General features: G+C 45.9%; 1 protein-coding gene across 1 annotated transcript; it reads right to left on the reverse strand.

The window, feature by feature from the left end:
• Nucleotides 1-447: 447 nt before the first annotated feature.
• LOC109763347 (4-hydroxy-7-methoxy-3-oxo-3,4-dihydro-2H-1,4-benzoxazin-2-yl glucoside beta-D-glucosidase 1c, chloroplastic) lies at nt 448-4,601 on the reverse strand. The gene is made up of 12 exons (XM_020322183.4): nt 4,278-4,601; nt 4,042-4,111; nt 3,816-3,874; nt 3,220-3,295; nt 3,002-3,073; nt 2,822-2,909; nt 2,361-2,619; nt 1,922-2,255; nt 1,784-1,818; nt 1,534-1,636; nt 1,091-1,196; nt 448-888 (listed from the first exon to the last, which is right to left on the reverse strand). Exons 1-12 carry the CDS (start codon nt 4,551-4,553, stop codon nt 654-656), a joined length of 1,713 nt encoding a protein of 570 aa, XP_020177772.1. The 5' UTR covers nt 4,554-4,601; the 3' UTR covers nt 448-653.
• Nucleotides 4,602-14,709: the final 10,108 nt, after the last annotated feature.

The following is a 14,709-nucleotide window of genomic DNA, read 5'->3' on the forward strand; positions in this document are numbered from 1 at the left end:
CATCAATGCATCTTATTGTTCCTGGGTGATCGTAGGGCGATTTTTTTTGTTTTCCACTACGTTTCCCAACAAGACCCATGTGCCGGATCTATCTACAAGTAATTCCAGATCCTAAGGCTGAAATAGCAGGAGAAGAAGAGATGAAGTCTGTAACACATTACGCATGGGTTTATTGCTCAAAGATGGAGTGAGAAAAGAGAACATGCCTCCAATGGATACTAAATGTCCTTGCCAATATTCCAACCTTATAAATACACGCCATCACTAAAACAGATTTATGGATGGTTGAGCCTTTGAAGGCAGAATCCAATAACAAACAACATAAGTTTTCCCTTGACAATTGCTTTTGCCCCTCACATTTCTTTTTTTTTTAAAGGAGGATTATCCAGGGCCTCTGCATCAGAATGATGTATACAAATGCATCATCTATACTAATTCAACATTAGAAAACCAGCACAAGGCCTCACTTTATATAGATAAATCGACGAGTTCAACAGGAACACGATTATTGAATACAAAGGTTCAACAAGCAAAAGGGAAATAGTTCGGGCTGGGGCGGCAACACAGGTGAAGCCCGACATAAAGAAAAAGAGAAATGCCATGCATTCGGCATCGGATTATTTATTCGAACATAGCAGAGCACCACCTCTCCATCATAGGGAAACGGAAGCAGTCACGGCTGGCTTGTTATTGGTATTGGTGGTCTTAAGCAAGGCTTTTGGGACGGAGTTGAACTTGGCGAACCACTTGGCCGACTTCTTGAGCTTGCGCTTGTTGCCGTCCTTCTTGTCGATGTAGACGAGGCCGAACCGTGAGCTGTAGCCGAGGCTCCATTCGAAGTTGTCGATCAGACCCCACGTGAAGTGGCCCCGCACGTCCGCGCCCTGGCTGAAAGCACAGATACATACATGAAAGCGCGCTTAGCTAGACTTCAACCACGTGTCTGTGTGTATGTATACATGTGCATGCATGGTAACGTACGTACATTACAGTAATCAATGTGCTATTAGGGTATGTATGTATGTATGTATGTAGGTAAGAGTGCAAAATAAGTGGAAAAAAAAGGTAGGATTTTAGTGTGGGTAGTTACTCTATTGCGTCCTTGACGGCTGAGATGTGGCGCTGGAGGTAGTCTAGCCTCTTCCAGTCATCCAAAGGATCTGTCATGGTTGGGTCGCTGTCCACATCAGCGATTCCTGCACACACACACAAGTTAAATCCATCACACTTCCTTAAAAAAACCTCTCATGAACCATTACATCATATCCATGGATTAGTTTCTTGTCTGATTTGAGGGAACTAGTACCAGTCGAGCACAAAGATTGTTTACACATTAGTGTGTGTCAATCTTCATGAGGATTAGCGTAATGAGGATCAAGGAAATTTAACAAGTTACTTTTGATGTCAGATTTTCAACCTTTTTATTAACGGCAAGTCAACTAAAGTTTGATATGAACCGTTGATTGATCATTCGATTACTACAAAATCCAATGCTATACACACACACACACACACACACATATCACTACTTACCGTTCTCAGTGATGAAGATGGGTGGGTTTCCGTATTTCTCCTTCATGATCAGAAGGAGGTCTGTTAGGCCTTTTGGGTACATGTAAATCCAATAAGTCCCAGTCTGCAAATGGATGTCCAAACTTTAAATTAATAACGAGAAAGAACTTCAGAAACTTAAACTTTTTGTTCAAAAGTTTAACTGAAGTCCTGGCGACTCGTTCTACGTATGTTGTATGCAAAATTAACCAAGTAGCAAGAAGATACATACAATAGGACCGATGTCATTCCCGTCACTCCCTTTAGCTGGTCGAACAGAAGAAAAAAGGTGCAGGATTAGCATGAGAACATCAAATTTCTCAAAGGATCTGTGAAGTACTAAGGTTTGTCCTCAGCCATATTTTCTTACTTTCTGAACTGGCGTAAGCGTCGTCGGTGTTCAGCTTTGGCGTAAAGTCTGACGAAATGTCAACATGCTTGGAGAATCTGGAGGTGTAATAGTTGAGCCCCATGATGTCACATGAGGACGCTAGCTTCTCTTGCTCCTCCTTAGTGAACATGGGTAGACGATCTCCGATCAGTGATCTCATGGAGAAGGGGTAGTCACCCCGAACCACTGGCTCCAGGAACCATCCGAGGTTGTAGTCGATGGATCTTTCCCGGGCCTGATCGTCGAGGAAGGAGTCTTGGTATGGCTCGTAACCCATTACGTCAAAGGCCATCCCTATTTTGGAATCCCCATGCTGCAGTTGGTCGGTCAATATAACTAAATTATAAATATACATATACATACGACTAGTTGTTGCTTGTTTATTAGATAATGTATATCTCTCTCTTTGTGTATGTACCTTGTTGTAATGCGCTTTGAACAGCTCAACAGCCTCAGCATGAGCTAGGAGGATGTGGTGACCAGCAGTGTATGGCTCTCTGAGCGAGTCTCCTTCTGGGACGGCACAATCCATCCCCGGCGAGCACCTCCCAGGAGCATGAATCCCCTCTCCATAGGAGAAGCAACAATATGTATGTGGCTCGTTAAAGGTGAACCAGTTCTTCACCCTGTCGCCGAAGCTCTCAAAGCACACCTTGGCAAAGTGTTTGTAATCATTTCTGCAAAAAAATCAAACCCGAAGGATGTTCAACAAAATTGTTTTTTAGCTTAACAACAAGTAGTTATGTTAGTTTACTGGTGCATCATCGAATGACAATACAACATTGTTTGTGATCTGAAAAGAACCGTTTTTCTACTCATGGTCCACGAATAGAACCATCTTCTTACAAATCAATTTTCTTTTGTTTGCTGCATACTTACACAATCTGCCGATTTAAGAAACCGCCGTACTTGTCTTCCAGTGCTTGAGGGGTGTCCCAGTGCCAAATTGTAACATATGGCACTATGCCTGAGTTACAATAAACAAATAATGATTTATGCAAGCTTTTGCAAGTCTGACTCATTAAGCACTAATCAAACCACGAAGAAAAAAGTTTTCACCATGATGTATCAACGAGTTGATGAGGTTGTTGTAGTAGTCAATGCCTTTCTGGTTTGGCTTTCCCGTCCCATCTGAAAGCCATAATAAGCATGTGCCGAAATTAGGACCCCAACAATATAACAATTCTTATCGGTTGCGTCAAATTTGTACAGGACATCTTTATTGTTCCTAACTTATTCACCGTACAAAACATATATGGTTATTTTGTAGTATTTACTTGGCAGTATTCTTGACCAAGAGATGGAGAACCTATACACTTTCATGCCCATGTCCTTCAGCGCTTTGACGTCCTCCTGCCAGTCATAAATGATGACAACATATTGTCATGCATATTTTCATTAGAAGTGCATATTCAAAATGGTTTTTCCAAACAAAAAATGCAACGACATAAAATCAATTCTCTCATAACATTTGTTACATGTAACAGAACTAACTCACATATGTAACCAATATATTAGCTTGTTACCCAAAATTCATGCAATTCCAAAAAATATGAAAGGACCACTCGCATCTTTTTCGACCAGCTTCCCCATTTTTGACTTTGGTATAAGCATGTCCAGAAAACACAATTCAAGCCATAGAAAATAATTAATGTTCTTATTAACAATATTTTAATATATCCACTTGTGATTTCCTTCGTATTTTCATTCTTTTCTAAAGATAACATATCCAGTTTCTGTGAAAAAATTGTTCAAAAATTTCCTGTTCCATTAGCGTGATTATTGTAGCCGTGCCTTGGATATTCCCAATGATGAGTTATGCGGTGCATTTTAACAAGTGGCCCTCCAAAGTTACTGGCATCCCAGTACTTACTTCATACAGATGGTAGGAGTTTGCTGCAACGTCCCCATTGGTCCTGTCGGATATGCGCTCTGTTCATATATATACACACATGAAATTAAGGAGAAGGACTCAGGAAAGAATAATATCACATGTTTGTAACACTGAAAAGTAGATCTTGTTGTTGCTATATATATGCATCATATATATCAACTTATATTACGTAGATAGAACAAAAATTAAGGCAGGGTTATGTTACCAGGATATGTGTGGCAGAAGTGGTCCCAAGTGCTTGGCCCCTTGCCATCTTCATTCCAAGCACCTTCAATCTACATGGATGACGACATATATAACATTTTGTGCAATCGAACAAACCATTAAACATGCATTTTGGCATCATGTTTTCCCTTAGTAATTAGTTATCACTGAAACAGTTGATGCCATTATTTCTTTTAAATTGACGGATATACATTTGTGCTAGAAAATAATTAATACCTGGTACGCTGAAGTGGAGGCACCAAAGAGGAAGTCCTTGTCGAACCAGTCCCTTTTAGGGATTTGCCAGGGCTTGAGCTTAGTGAACACAGGCCCAATGGGCTCTGCTGGCTTTGACGGCGTGCCTGCCCTGACGGTGAGGTTACAGAACCTTCCCTTGCTCTTCTGTGATGAAGCAGCAGACCGGAGCCATAGGTTCTCACTGTTGTGTCCTGCACGGCTTCTAATGCTAAGGTGGGTGGTGGGATTCAGGGTAGCGGCAGCAAGTAGAGCCATCTCTTGCTAGCAGCTGGCTGAAGTGTTGTGAGCAGCTTGAGGAGTGAGTTCCCTTGTACGCTTATGCATCTATTTATAGATGAGGATGGAGAATCTGTCAAGTGGGGGTGATGGTGGGATGAGAATGAAGCTACGGCTGGAACCCTAAGACACAAGACAAGGACACCAGTTGGCTAGCCTGGTGGGACCTCTTTGTAACTTACCACTGTGCATTCCTGCAGCCCACACCAAAAAAGTGGCAGAGGAGCATATCCCTCTGGGTCAAATCCAACAAAACAAAAATGTGTTTTGTACATTCATTGAAGAGAACAGTGAAAAGTTGTACCTGTAGACATTCGAATGGCACACATATAAATTTGAACACGCTAAGTTAAAGAGAAATAGCCAAACTGTGCTCTTTAAATATTAATCTCTTTACCCTAATCGACATGTTGAAACTCTTCTTATCCTAAGCTAACTAACAATAGATTCAAATCTTTACCCCCCACGTAGTGCATGAAATATGTTTAGAAATTGGTTGCTGGTATCGACAAACAATTATCTACACACATTCTTGTGGTGGCTGCTGCCGTATGTTAGGCATTGTGGCTTACCAGGAATGACGTGGTTTTTAATAATAAATGTGTTTCATCTCCTTTGCAGGTTATTCATGCATGTAGGAGATGGCTCCGTACATGGTTTATCCTGCAGAGGCCAGAGGACAGATATAATTTTTATGATGGCGTCTACCCGGCTAGAGCATACGGCCAGGGAGGTTCCTCCATTCATGGACGGGGAAGTAACTCCGGATAGGATCTACCCCACCTTAGGCTAGACTTATTATTATTGTTGTAGAACAGTATTTTATTTTTGGTTGTGTTGGACGTGTTGGTTGTGTGCATTGTGCTATGCTGAAGATGGGCTTTCTTTTTAATGTGGTTGTATCACCTCTATAAGTCAATTGAATGAAATGTCCTTTATTGAAAAAAAAAGCTAATTAAAGGTAGACAAAAGGCATGACTTGACTCTGCCTCTTTTTTTTAGAAAAGGAGGATGACCCCCGGCCACTGCATCTGAGAGATGCATACGGCCACTTTATTAAGTCTGCCTCTTATAGAAAGTAAAAAGTATATATGTTCAGCTGGGAATCCATCTCTACATGCAAGTGTTAGAGCAAAGATGTCCCTCGACACATATCTTGGAAGTACTCCCTTTGTAAAGTAATATAAAATTTCAGAAAATTGTTCTTCCTAACTTTTAGTGCATCAATCCAGTTAGCTTAACTTAGCGGCGTAACCAAAACTAGCTCCACCCCTGATCAGATCTATTGTGTTTGCTAGAGAAATACCCACCTTTTTCAGTTCAAAATTATCTAAAGTGAGTAATCCTAGCGTTTATATCCCATCATAATGCCCTATAGAAGAAAGAAACCCCCTAAATCCTCATCTAAATCACCTACCTACTACATTATCAGAATAGTCTAGCCCCCTAAATTTGCATCTAAATCATGTACCTATCTCCACTTCCGAATTACCCAGGAATACGCCGACGATGCTAACGAATCAATCTTTTACCATGGCCTGTGGTGACATGCATGGATCCGAACAGTGGCCCTTTTCACCTTGTTGCTACTCACCGTTGGTGTTCCGAACAATAAACTGCTCGTGCAACGCGTGGCTCGTGGTTCTTCCATTTGTCAGTGCAGTCCACACATCCTGTGTGTGGCTGTCCGTCATCGCATGCATGTGGGGGATGTAGGATTCTCGCCGCGTTTCTCGTCGCCGTCAGTTGAGATCAAGACAAGGCCATCTTACACTGTCCATATAAAAAAAGATTATCTTGCACATCAGTAGGTACCATATCTCTATAAGTACACTATTAATCTACATATTGATGTCACCGGCATGTTGTCAGTCCAGCTAGCGTATCGCATCGCATCGCCAAAAGTACGTGGCTTGATTGTACGTAATATATTGTTGTCTGATCCACACTAAGGCTGCCCGTAATGGGAGTATCATAGATAGTATCATGCATACCAACTAGAAAATTTTGATTAGGTGACGTAGAATTAAATAAAGAAAGAGAGCGTTGAGTCCGTATCATATTAATTGATGTGATATTATCTGTAATGCATGTCAATAAATGAAGTCATCTATGATACCAGCATATGATACTATGCAGTTATACTATGATACTACTTCCGTAATGCATACTATTATAAGTTAGTATCTTAGGTTGCCTTATTAATTGTCATGCATGACACAATGTAGTACCATATTTAATATGATACAGCAGTATCATGATATGATACAACATCCTCTCTTTTCTCATTTAATTGTGAGCCACATCATTAAAAAAAGTCTAGTCGGCATGCATGATATCACTTATAATACTTCCATTACGACCAACCTTAGGCCCTGTTTGGTTCATAAGTCCTAGGACTTTATTTAGTCCCAACTTATAAGTCTCAAGTCCCTAAAAAGTCCCTACCTGTTTGGTTCCTGGGAATTAACATGGACTAAAAGACCATATTACAACTATAAGTCCCTATAAGTCCCTCTTTGAGAGTCTTATTTTATAAGTCCCAAATGCCCACTTTAAGTCCCTATAAGTCCCTCCTGTTTGGTTTAGATGAGACTTATAGGGACTTTTTTAAGTCCCTAAACTAACAAGTCCCTGGAAACAAACACCCTCTTAGAATAGCCAGAGTGATCGTATCTTAGCCAGTATCATGCACTTGGGACTAGCAAACACGCTGATGTGGCAAACAATTAAATAAGAGAGATAGGTTAGAGGAGTAATATAGGTAGATACCGTATCATAATAAATATTATGCTATTATGTGTCATAAATAACAACAAATAAAATCATGTATGATACTAATCTCTGATACAATGCACTATGAAGATATATAATATCATATGCGATACTCCCAACACATAAAGTAGTACCTCCGTATCAGTGGCGAGGATCAATGCGCCACGTTGGTATCACATGGCTAGGAAAGGAGAATCTGCCATGTTATTAATGTTGTTTGGGTCAATCAGAGCGTAGGCAGATGTGCTATATTAATTGTACTACTAATTAATTCCTTCACTCTAGGGGGATGCGTCTGCAAATTACGCGACCATTTGCATTGGTGGTTTTGTGTTAGCTCGGATTTTAGGCTGGTCATAGTGGAGAGTAACTTATATTAGTGTCATGCATATGATACTAGTCTAAGTTACTATCTTCATAGTGCAAAGTAATATAGATGGCTTCATTTATTAGCTTGTAGCTTCATTTTTTCTCAGGAAGCGTTATGTTACATTACATATTATGTTACTTTGAACACCTCTCTCCTCATTAACTACATGCAACATAAGCAAAATTTTCTTGAAGTGCACTATGTTACTAACTAAGTTACTCCCACTATGACTAGCCTTACAACGGAAGCTATTAGCTTATTTTCAGTCTCACGGAGACGTCCGCTTGCATCCCTACCTTGCTCCTGTGCATCAGCAGAGCGTTCATTGAGTAGAGCAAGGAACACGCGCGCGGTTAATCCGGGACCATCTGCATTGGGCACGCAGGAAACATGTAAGTGCTAAGATACAAGACAAGTAGGTGGGCACACGATCGTGGCGCGCAGTGCCGTGCATTGTAGCCGCTGATACGGATGTGCTACTAGCGTGGATCACGCAGCAATATATAATGTACTCGTACCATCCAGTCAGCTACGGTCATCAGCGATGAAGATAAGTAGGGTACCGATAGGGTAAGATAGTCGTGTGATGTGATGTGTGTTCCGCCGTTTCTGGCAAAAATATATCTTCAAGCCTACCATCAATGGAAGATCCTTTATGTTTCCCATGCAGATCCAGATCAACCCGACTGCCCAATCCGCAGCCACTTTTGACCCCCCAAATCCTCACCGCATTCTGTAAATATCGCTGGAACTCCACTGCCCCCATCAACCATAGAACCTCAATAATTGTTTTTTTCCTCATTGAATAATGGATGTGATTTTCTTTTCGGATTAGAAAGAGGATGCGATTATTGCACACATCCTTTTATTATTGCAAAGTTTATTAAAACCCAACATCTCAGACGGTGGTACAAAAGGCCACAAGGCTACGACAAGGATAAAACAGCCAAAAAGAAATAATATCATATGATGTCGACTGCCACACAGGGTTGTGCATTAATTGTGGCCACTGATGCAGACCTTCTAGTGTGGATTAGGCAACAATATATCACGATCAGCCAACTATACGTCTATGATCAAAGTTTTCTATCAGTCAAATATATTGTCTTATGATCAAATTTGATTTAAAATACGAGGGGCGCAATAAACCAAGACGGAAGAAGTATGTGTCAGTGTGGATCGCGCAACAAGGTAGTATGTACCATCCAGCCATCTATGCTTACCGACGTGGAACACTAGCTGGACTGACTACATGCCGGTGTCATCAATGCATGTGACTGGCAACCACTCACTTAGGGCATGTACAGTGAAGGCAGCACCATGTAGCTGTCCCATCTGCCATGTAGGTTGAAACCACCGTATAATTTTTCTATCCCCAAAGCAGCCATAGCTTGGCCGGACCACATCTCTACCATTTTTTCTTAGTATCTCTCTTACTTTTTCCTTTACACATGCATCACATCTCTCACAGCCAGCTCTTCTCTTTTGCTTTATTTCACTTTTTTGGATGAAGCACTGTCCTCCTCTGCAAGATCCCATTCTTCTCCTCAAGCACTAGCTTTTCCCCCTCTTTCTTCCAGATCATCAGCTTTTTCTATGGAGCAGCCGTCCAACTTGGAGCGTTAGCCATGCCCTTGGTGCCATTATTCACTTTTCGACTGTTATCAACATGGTCATGCCGGCACCTGTATGGGACTGGCGACAGCGGCACATCGCGTGGCTTGTTCACACAGGACGTGTTTGGTTGCCGGCATATAGGCCAACCAGGCCCGCGCGGGAAGATTGTGGCCCATTTGGTTGCCTGCGTTCACTGTTGGGCCTGCATAGTACGAAACTCAAAATACCTTTGGACATGTCTCGCTAGGAATGCTCAGATCAGCAGTTTCTAGCGAGCCAGGTCTGCACGATGCATGTGGACGGTAGGGACTGCACGTGTAGAGCCACGCACGAGAAGCCGCCTTGCTTCCCAAAGCGCCGGCAGTTATTACCCTCACCGCCCCCTCACCGCTACCTCTCCCCTGTCCCCACTCTCACCGACAGCGGCGGCGCCGTTCTGTAGATCGGAGAACAGCAAGGCGACCTCGGCCCCTTCACTGGCATCCGCATCATCACCTCCGGCACGACAATGGCGGTAAGCACTTTTTCACCTCCTCGCATCGATTCACGTTTAGGTTCGATCCGCGTTATGGGGAATGAGGAAACAGTGTAAATATCCACATGAGTGATCATAACATCATCATGAGTTCGTAGTACCGATGGATTTGAGGTTACCGATCGGGATTAGGTACAAGGGTAATGGGGATTGGAGGTAAGTCTTACACAGTAGTCCTATATCTTATCCTCGGTGAGCCTCGAGGCGTTTGGAGCGGCGGGTGGCCATGCCCTTGTTCTTCTCCTCGCGCTGCACCACCGTATCTTCTTCCTCGCCAGAGTCCAGACCAACGGGCATGCTTCGGTGTCCTCGCTCCGACGCCCTTACAACCATCGTCACCGCTTCTTGTTCCTCCTCCACCGCCCCACGGTCCTTGTCATGACGTACACTGCAGCACGATGGTCATGATGACGCCTCTACTCTCTGTACTTGGCCCACCTTGTTCTCTGTCGAGCATCGCCGGAGTCGGCTTAATTCATGGCCAGCAAAGGATGTCGACTAACATAGTGCCCTTCAAAGAATCATCATCTTCAACTCCTCCAACGTCGCCTTCTACACCACCGGGTCCAAATCTTTCTGCATGTCTTCCATGTTGGTGAAGTTGGAGCAGACTTCCATGGTGTTCTCGCACTTGGTGCGGTCACCAAGCGAGCACCCGAGGAAGAAAGCCCTCCATCCAATGCCCCAAGGGAAGGGGTTGGGGATGGGGTTGGAGTTGTTGCTGGAATTCATGACGGTAGATAGGAGGAAGAGTGAGAGACAGAGAGATGACTGAGTGAGATGGTGGGCAAGTAGTGATCGTGAGGATGGGTAAATAAAGGGGTTATGGACGATAGGTTTTAATGGCGACCAACCTCGGAACTTTGTGCTCTTCATAATGCACGCTCTTCGTAATGCAGATCGACACGGACAACAAGGGCAAGGAGGTTGGGCCGACCATGCCAAAGGAGATGGCCACGAATGAGGACGTGGTGCCGGAGGAGCACCCTTGCAGCAAGCGATGTAACTACGGCCACTACCATGAGGAGGGAGGTCCAACCCACTTATGCAAGGTCATCATTGCCCCTTAGCTTGAGTGCATTCCGATGTCCCTGGAGTTCACCAAGCACTTCCCGGCGGTGCCGCAGGAGTTCAAGCTGAGGACCAACACTAAATGCTCATGGAGGGTGACTGTCCGGCTGATGGACAACAGGGTGACCCTCGATCAGGGTTGGGCCCCCTTCGTCGCCGTCCATCATATCAGAATTGGCTACATGGTTACGTTCAAGCTGCTCACTCCCGGCACTGAAGTGGTGACCAAGTGCGGCAAGCATGACGACGCCTTCGCCGTGAACGTCTAGGACCGCCCTTCCTATGCTCCAGCTGGTTTAGTTTCTTATCGTACTGCTTTGCGTTTGAACTGATATGTTTAAGTGTGGTACCTTATTTAAACTCCGGCTAGCTATGGTTTACAACTATCTTCTGTTGTATGTGTATGATTTTTTGTTCATGCCGCTGTGGGCTGGTAACCTCACCACCATGTCGAAGAGGTTACCAGACAACGTCTATTGCATGGAACCAAACACTGTGTAGTTGCGTGAGCCGAGTCAATGCAGTTAACCAAACGCTATGACAAAATTGTTCCCCTAATGCGAGAGGCGTAGATGCGGACAACCAAACAATGTGCAGATCTCGACTTCTGGCCTGTTTTTCTTCAACTAGGCTCGGTTGAGCCAGGCTGAGCTAGCTAGGCCCGGCTCCTACGACAACCAAACACGCCAACAGAGTTGTTCGGTGGTTCAGGGACCTCGATGATTTTTGTTTTTTTATCATGTCTGGGGTGTTTTGTACTTTTTGGTGAACTTTTGTAATTCGTGGCACATAGGCACAGACCATGGACCGCGACTCACTGAGTACGTTTACTTTCTTTGGCAGCATGCTTAATATGGCCATGTGATGTGTACGTGTCAAGCCTTTATTAGGGGGCAGATCTTTCATGCTCCCCCATGCAGATCCAGATCGAGCCGACCGCCCAATCAGTACCCACGGTTGACCACCATATCCCCAGCAGCTGGATTCTGTTTAAATCACAGCTCCACCGCCCTCATCAACCCTGGAACCTCGATAAAAAAATGTTGTTTTTCTTTCCCGAAAAGATGGTGAAAGCACCGCAGCTTCTGCATGGATCGGTGCAGGATCCTTCTCTTATTGTAATATAAGGTTTCCAACATCTCGCACTAGGAGTACAAAAGGCCACCAAGGCCATATAAGAGCATCTACACATGCTCATCACTCTAGCTAACATGTGTTATAGCCGCACATCTAACATAGGGTGTTCATCGGGGCGCACTCATAGAAATTTGCTAGATCATCTTATCTACATCACTCTCATCATAGCTTGTATCTCTTCTATCATGCTCATGCATGGTATTTGCGTTTAGTTGTTTTTCCTTTCGCACATCCACATCGCTCTCATATAGCTTGTATACCTTCTAATCGTGTCCATGTATAATATTTGCATCAAGTTGTATTTTCTTTAACACACGTAAATAGATTATTGCATACAGATACTTTTTTTGTCAATTTGAGATGGCTTTTACTAACATGATTTGTGGTTCCAACTATTTTTATTGCCAATTTGCCACAACAACACCATGCTCCTTCTTTGCATGCATGATACGCTAGCTCGTTGATATGCCACCTCAACATTGGCTGAACGATTCTTCTTACCTAATCCCCTATTTGTATAGTACAGTACTCATGTTAGGGCATCTCCAACGTCGATCCGCAAATATGCTCCCGCATCCGTCCAGAGACAAGGGACCAGTCCACGGACACGAATACGGGAGGCGGCCATCTAACACTGTCTGCATACATTTCAACAACTTTTTAAACCAGTCGGACGAAATTTGTGCAAACACGGCGGATTTCATTCAAGTTCGGTTATAATTTACATAAAAATGTCGATATTTCGACCTTTAAAAAAACTGGAAAAAACCCAAACCCTATACCGGACGACCACCTCGTACGCGTGGCCGCCCTGCCATGTCGCACCGCCGTCACCGTTTGTGTCGTCGCCGCCGTCGTCGTCCCTCCAGCGGCGGAACAGCGCAAGACGGCTACGACAGCCTTGTCCAACGGCTGCCTGCCGCTCGCGGAGGAGCCGCTCCGCCTCCTGTTGCGCGGTGCGGAGGGTCGTCGCGGCCACTGCCGACGTAGCATTCGGAGCCCTGGCGACGGCCTTGCCGCGACCGGCGTTGGCAGAGCACTCGCTAAGCAACCAGTCCTCGCCGTCAAGGCGGCGGTGCCTGGCGACCGTCTCTGTTGTGGTGACAGAGCGGTCGAGCGCCCACGCGGGGGTGAGGTCAGGGTCATTGCGGGCCCATTCCGGCGCCACGTCTGACTTGGCGATCGCAGAGTGGCGACTGACATTGCGCTGGTCGTATCTCGCCTGCTGTCGCGCGCTCCGCCTCGAAAACCATGGCCCAAGAGCCGGAGGCATCGCAGTAACCGACTCCTCTGAGGTAGTGGAGGACGCGGCCCCGCGCCTTCGTGATTGCCGGCGGCAGCTCCTCCTTGACGTCGCGGCGACGGAGGCGTGGCAGCGCAGCGTACCAGCTGCGCAACGAGGACATCGGCTCGTCCTTGACGCGGCATCCCATCTGGACGTCACGGTTGTGCGTGAGCGATGATGGCTCGTCCTTCACGCGGCGTCCGATCTAGACGCCGTGGTTGCGCTGCGGCGAGACCGGCTCGTCCTTGACCGACCGGAGCGGGGACGCAGGCTCACGCTTCACGCGGTGGTGCATCGGGGACGGCGGCTCCACCTTGATGTGCACTGGTGATGGTGGCGATGGCCCCATGTCGGAGCGAATGCTTTGTCATTATATCGATCTGACGGACAAAGTCTTTGTCCATCATAGTGGCCTCCAAGAGGAGGCGGGGCCGCTGCGGCGACATATGGTCCTTCTCGTCACCAAAGGAGATGACTATCTCCTCCTTGGCGGGGGAGCCGACCGCTGTGGATGCCAAAGGGCCCGGGAGCGAGGGCGGCACCGCCAAGAACCACCGGACGAAGAGCTTCTACCTACGCCGCTTGCCGATGCGGAGCCCCACGACTTCGGCATCGCCGCTGGGATCGGAGAGGAGGGGCTCGGGCATGGTGACGGGGAAGGGGAGGGGACGGTGCTCGGGGGAGTGCACCTTATGGTGATAGGGAAGGGAAGGGGCTGGTGCTCGGGGGAGTGCGCCTCTGTGCGTCACTGGCACACGACTTAAATAGCCGCGTCAGGCAAGCCGAATGTGCGGTCAGCCCGCTTCAATGCAGCGCAGCGGACCGAGGTTGTTTCTCGGGAGCGGCGTCGACGTTGGAGCGGCGACGATCGAGAGATCGCGTCCATCAGTGCCGCCTTCCCGTCCAGCAAATCACGGAGATCAATGTAGGCTGCTGCATGCTTGGGCCGGCATGAATGTGGCGCGGCAAGCGGCGCGGCGTTGGATGAAAAGCGCGGGAGAGGCGAGTAGGTTTTTTTTATGGGCTAGGGTGGTCCCCATTATATTATGTGAAACTACTTCCCTATACTACTGAAATCGTTGATGCTGATACATCTAATGCACGTTTGATATTTTCCTATGGTGTTTATTCTGATAGCTAGCGAGACTACGGGCGACTTGGTGGGCGCGTCCAAGGGTGGCTGCCATGCTTGCGCTGGGGCCGTCGAAGAGGGACCAGGGGGTCTGAGGCCGCCGGCGGTGGGGCTCACAATGTGAGGGAGATCTTGGGGAGAAGTCCTGGGCTCTTGTTGGTGACGGCGGCAGTTCGCACAAACATTTTTTTATAAATACACGACAGTTTTAAA

This window comes from Aegilops tauschii, chromosome 2 (genome assembly GCF_002575655.3).
Source record: "Aegilops tauschii subsp. strangulata cultivar AL8/78 chromosome 2, Aet v6.0, whole genome shotgun sequence".
NCBI lineage: Eukaryota > Viridiplantae > Streptophyta > Magnoliopsida > Poales > Poaceae > Aegilops > Aegilops tauschii.

Coding starts and splice junctions, on each gene's coding strand:
- LOC109763347 (XM_020322183.4), bottom strand. CDS start 4,553: ATGGCTCTACTTGCTGCCGCTACCCTGAATCCCACCACCCACCTTAGC. Junction 2,620..2,821: donor TTCTTAAATCGGCAGATTGT/GTAAGTATGCAG, acceptor ATTTTTTTGCAG/AAATGATTACAAACACTTTG. Junction 889..1,090: donor GCCGTCAAGGACGCAATAGA/GTAACTACCCAC, acceptor CTGTGCTTTCAG/CCAGGGCGCGGACGTGCGGG.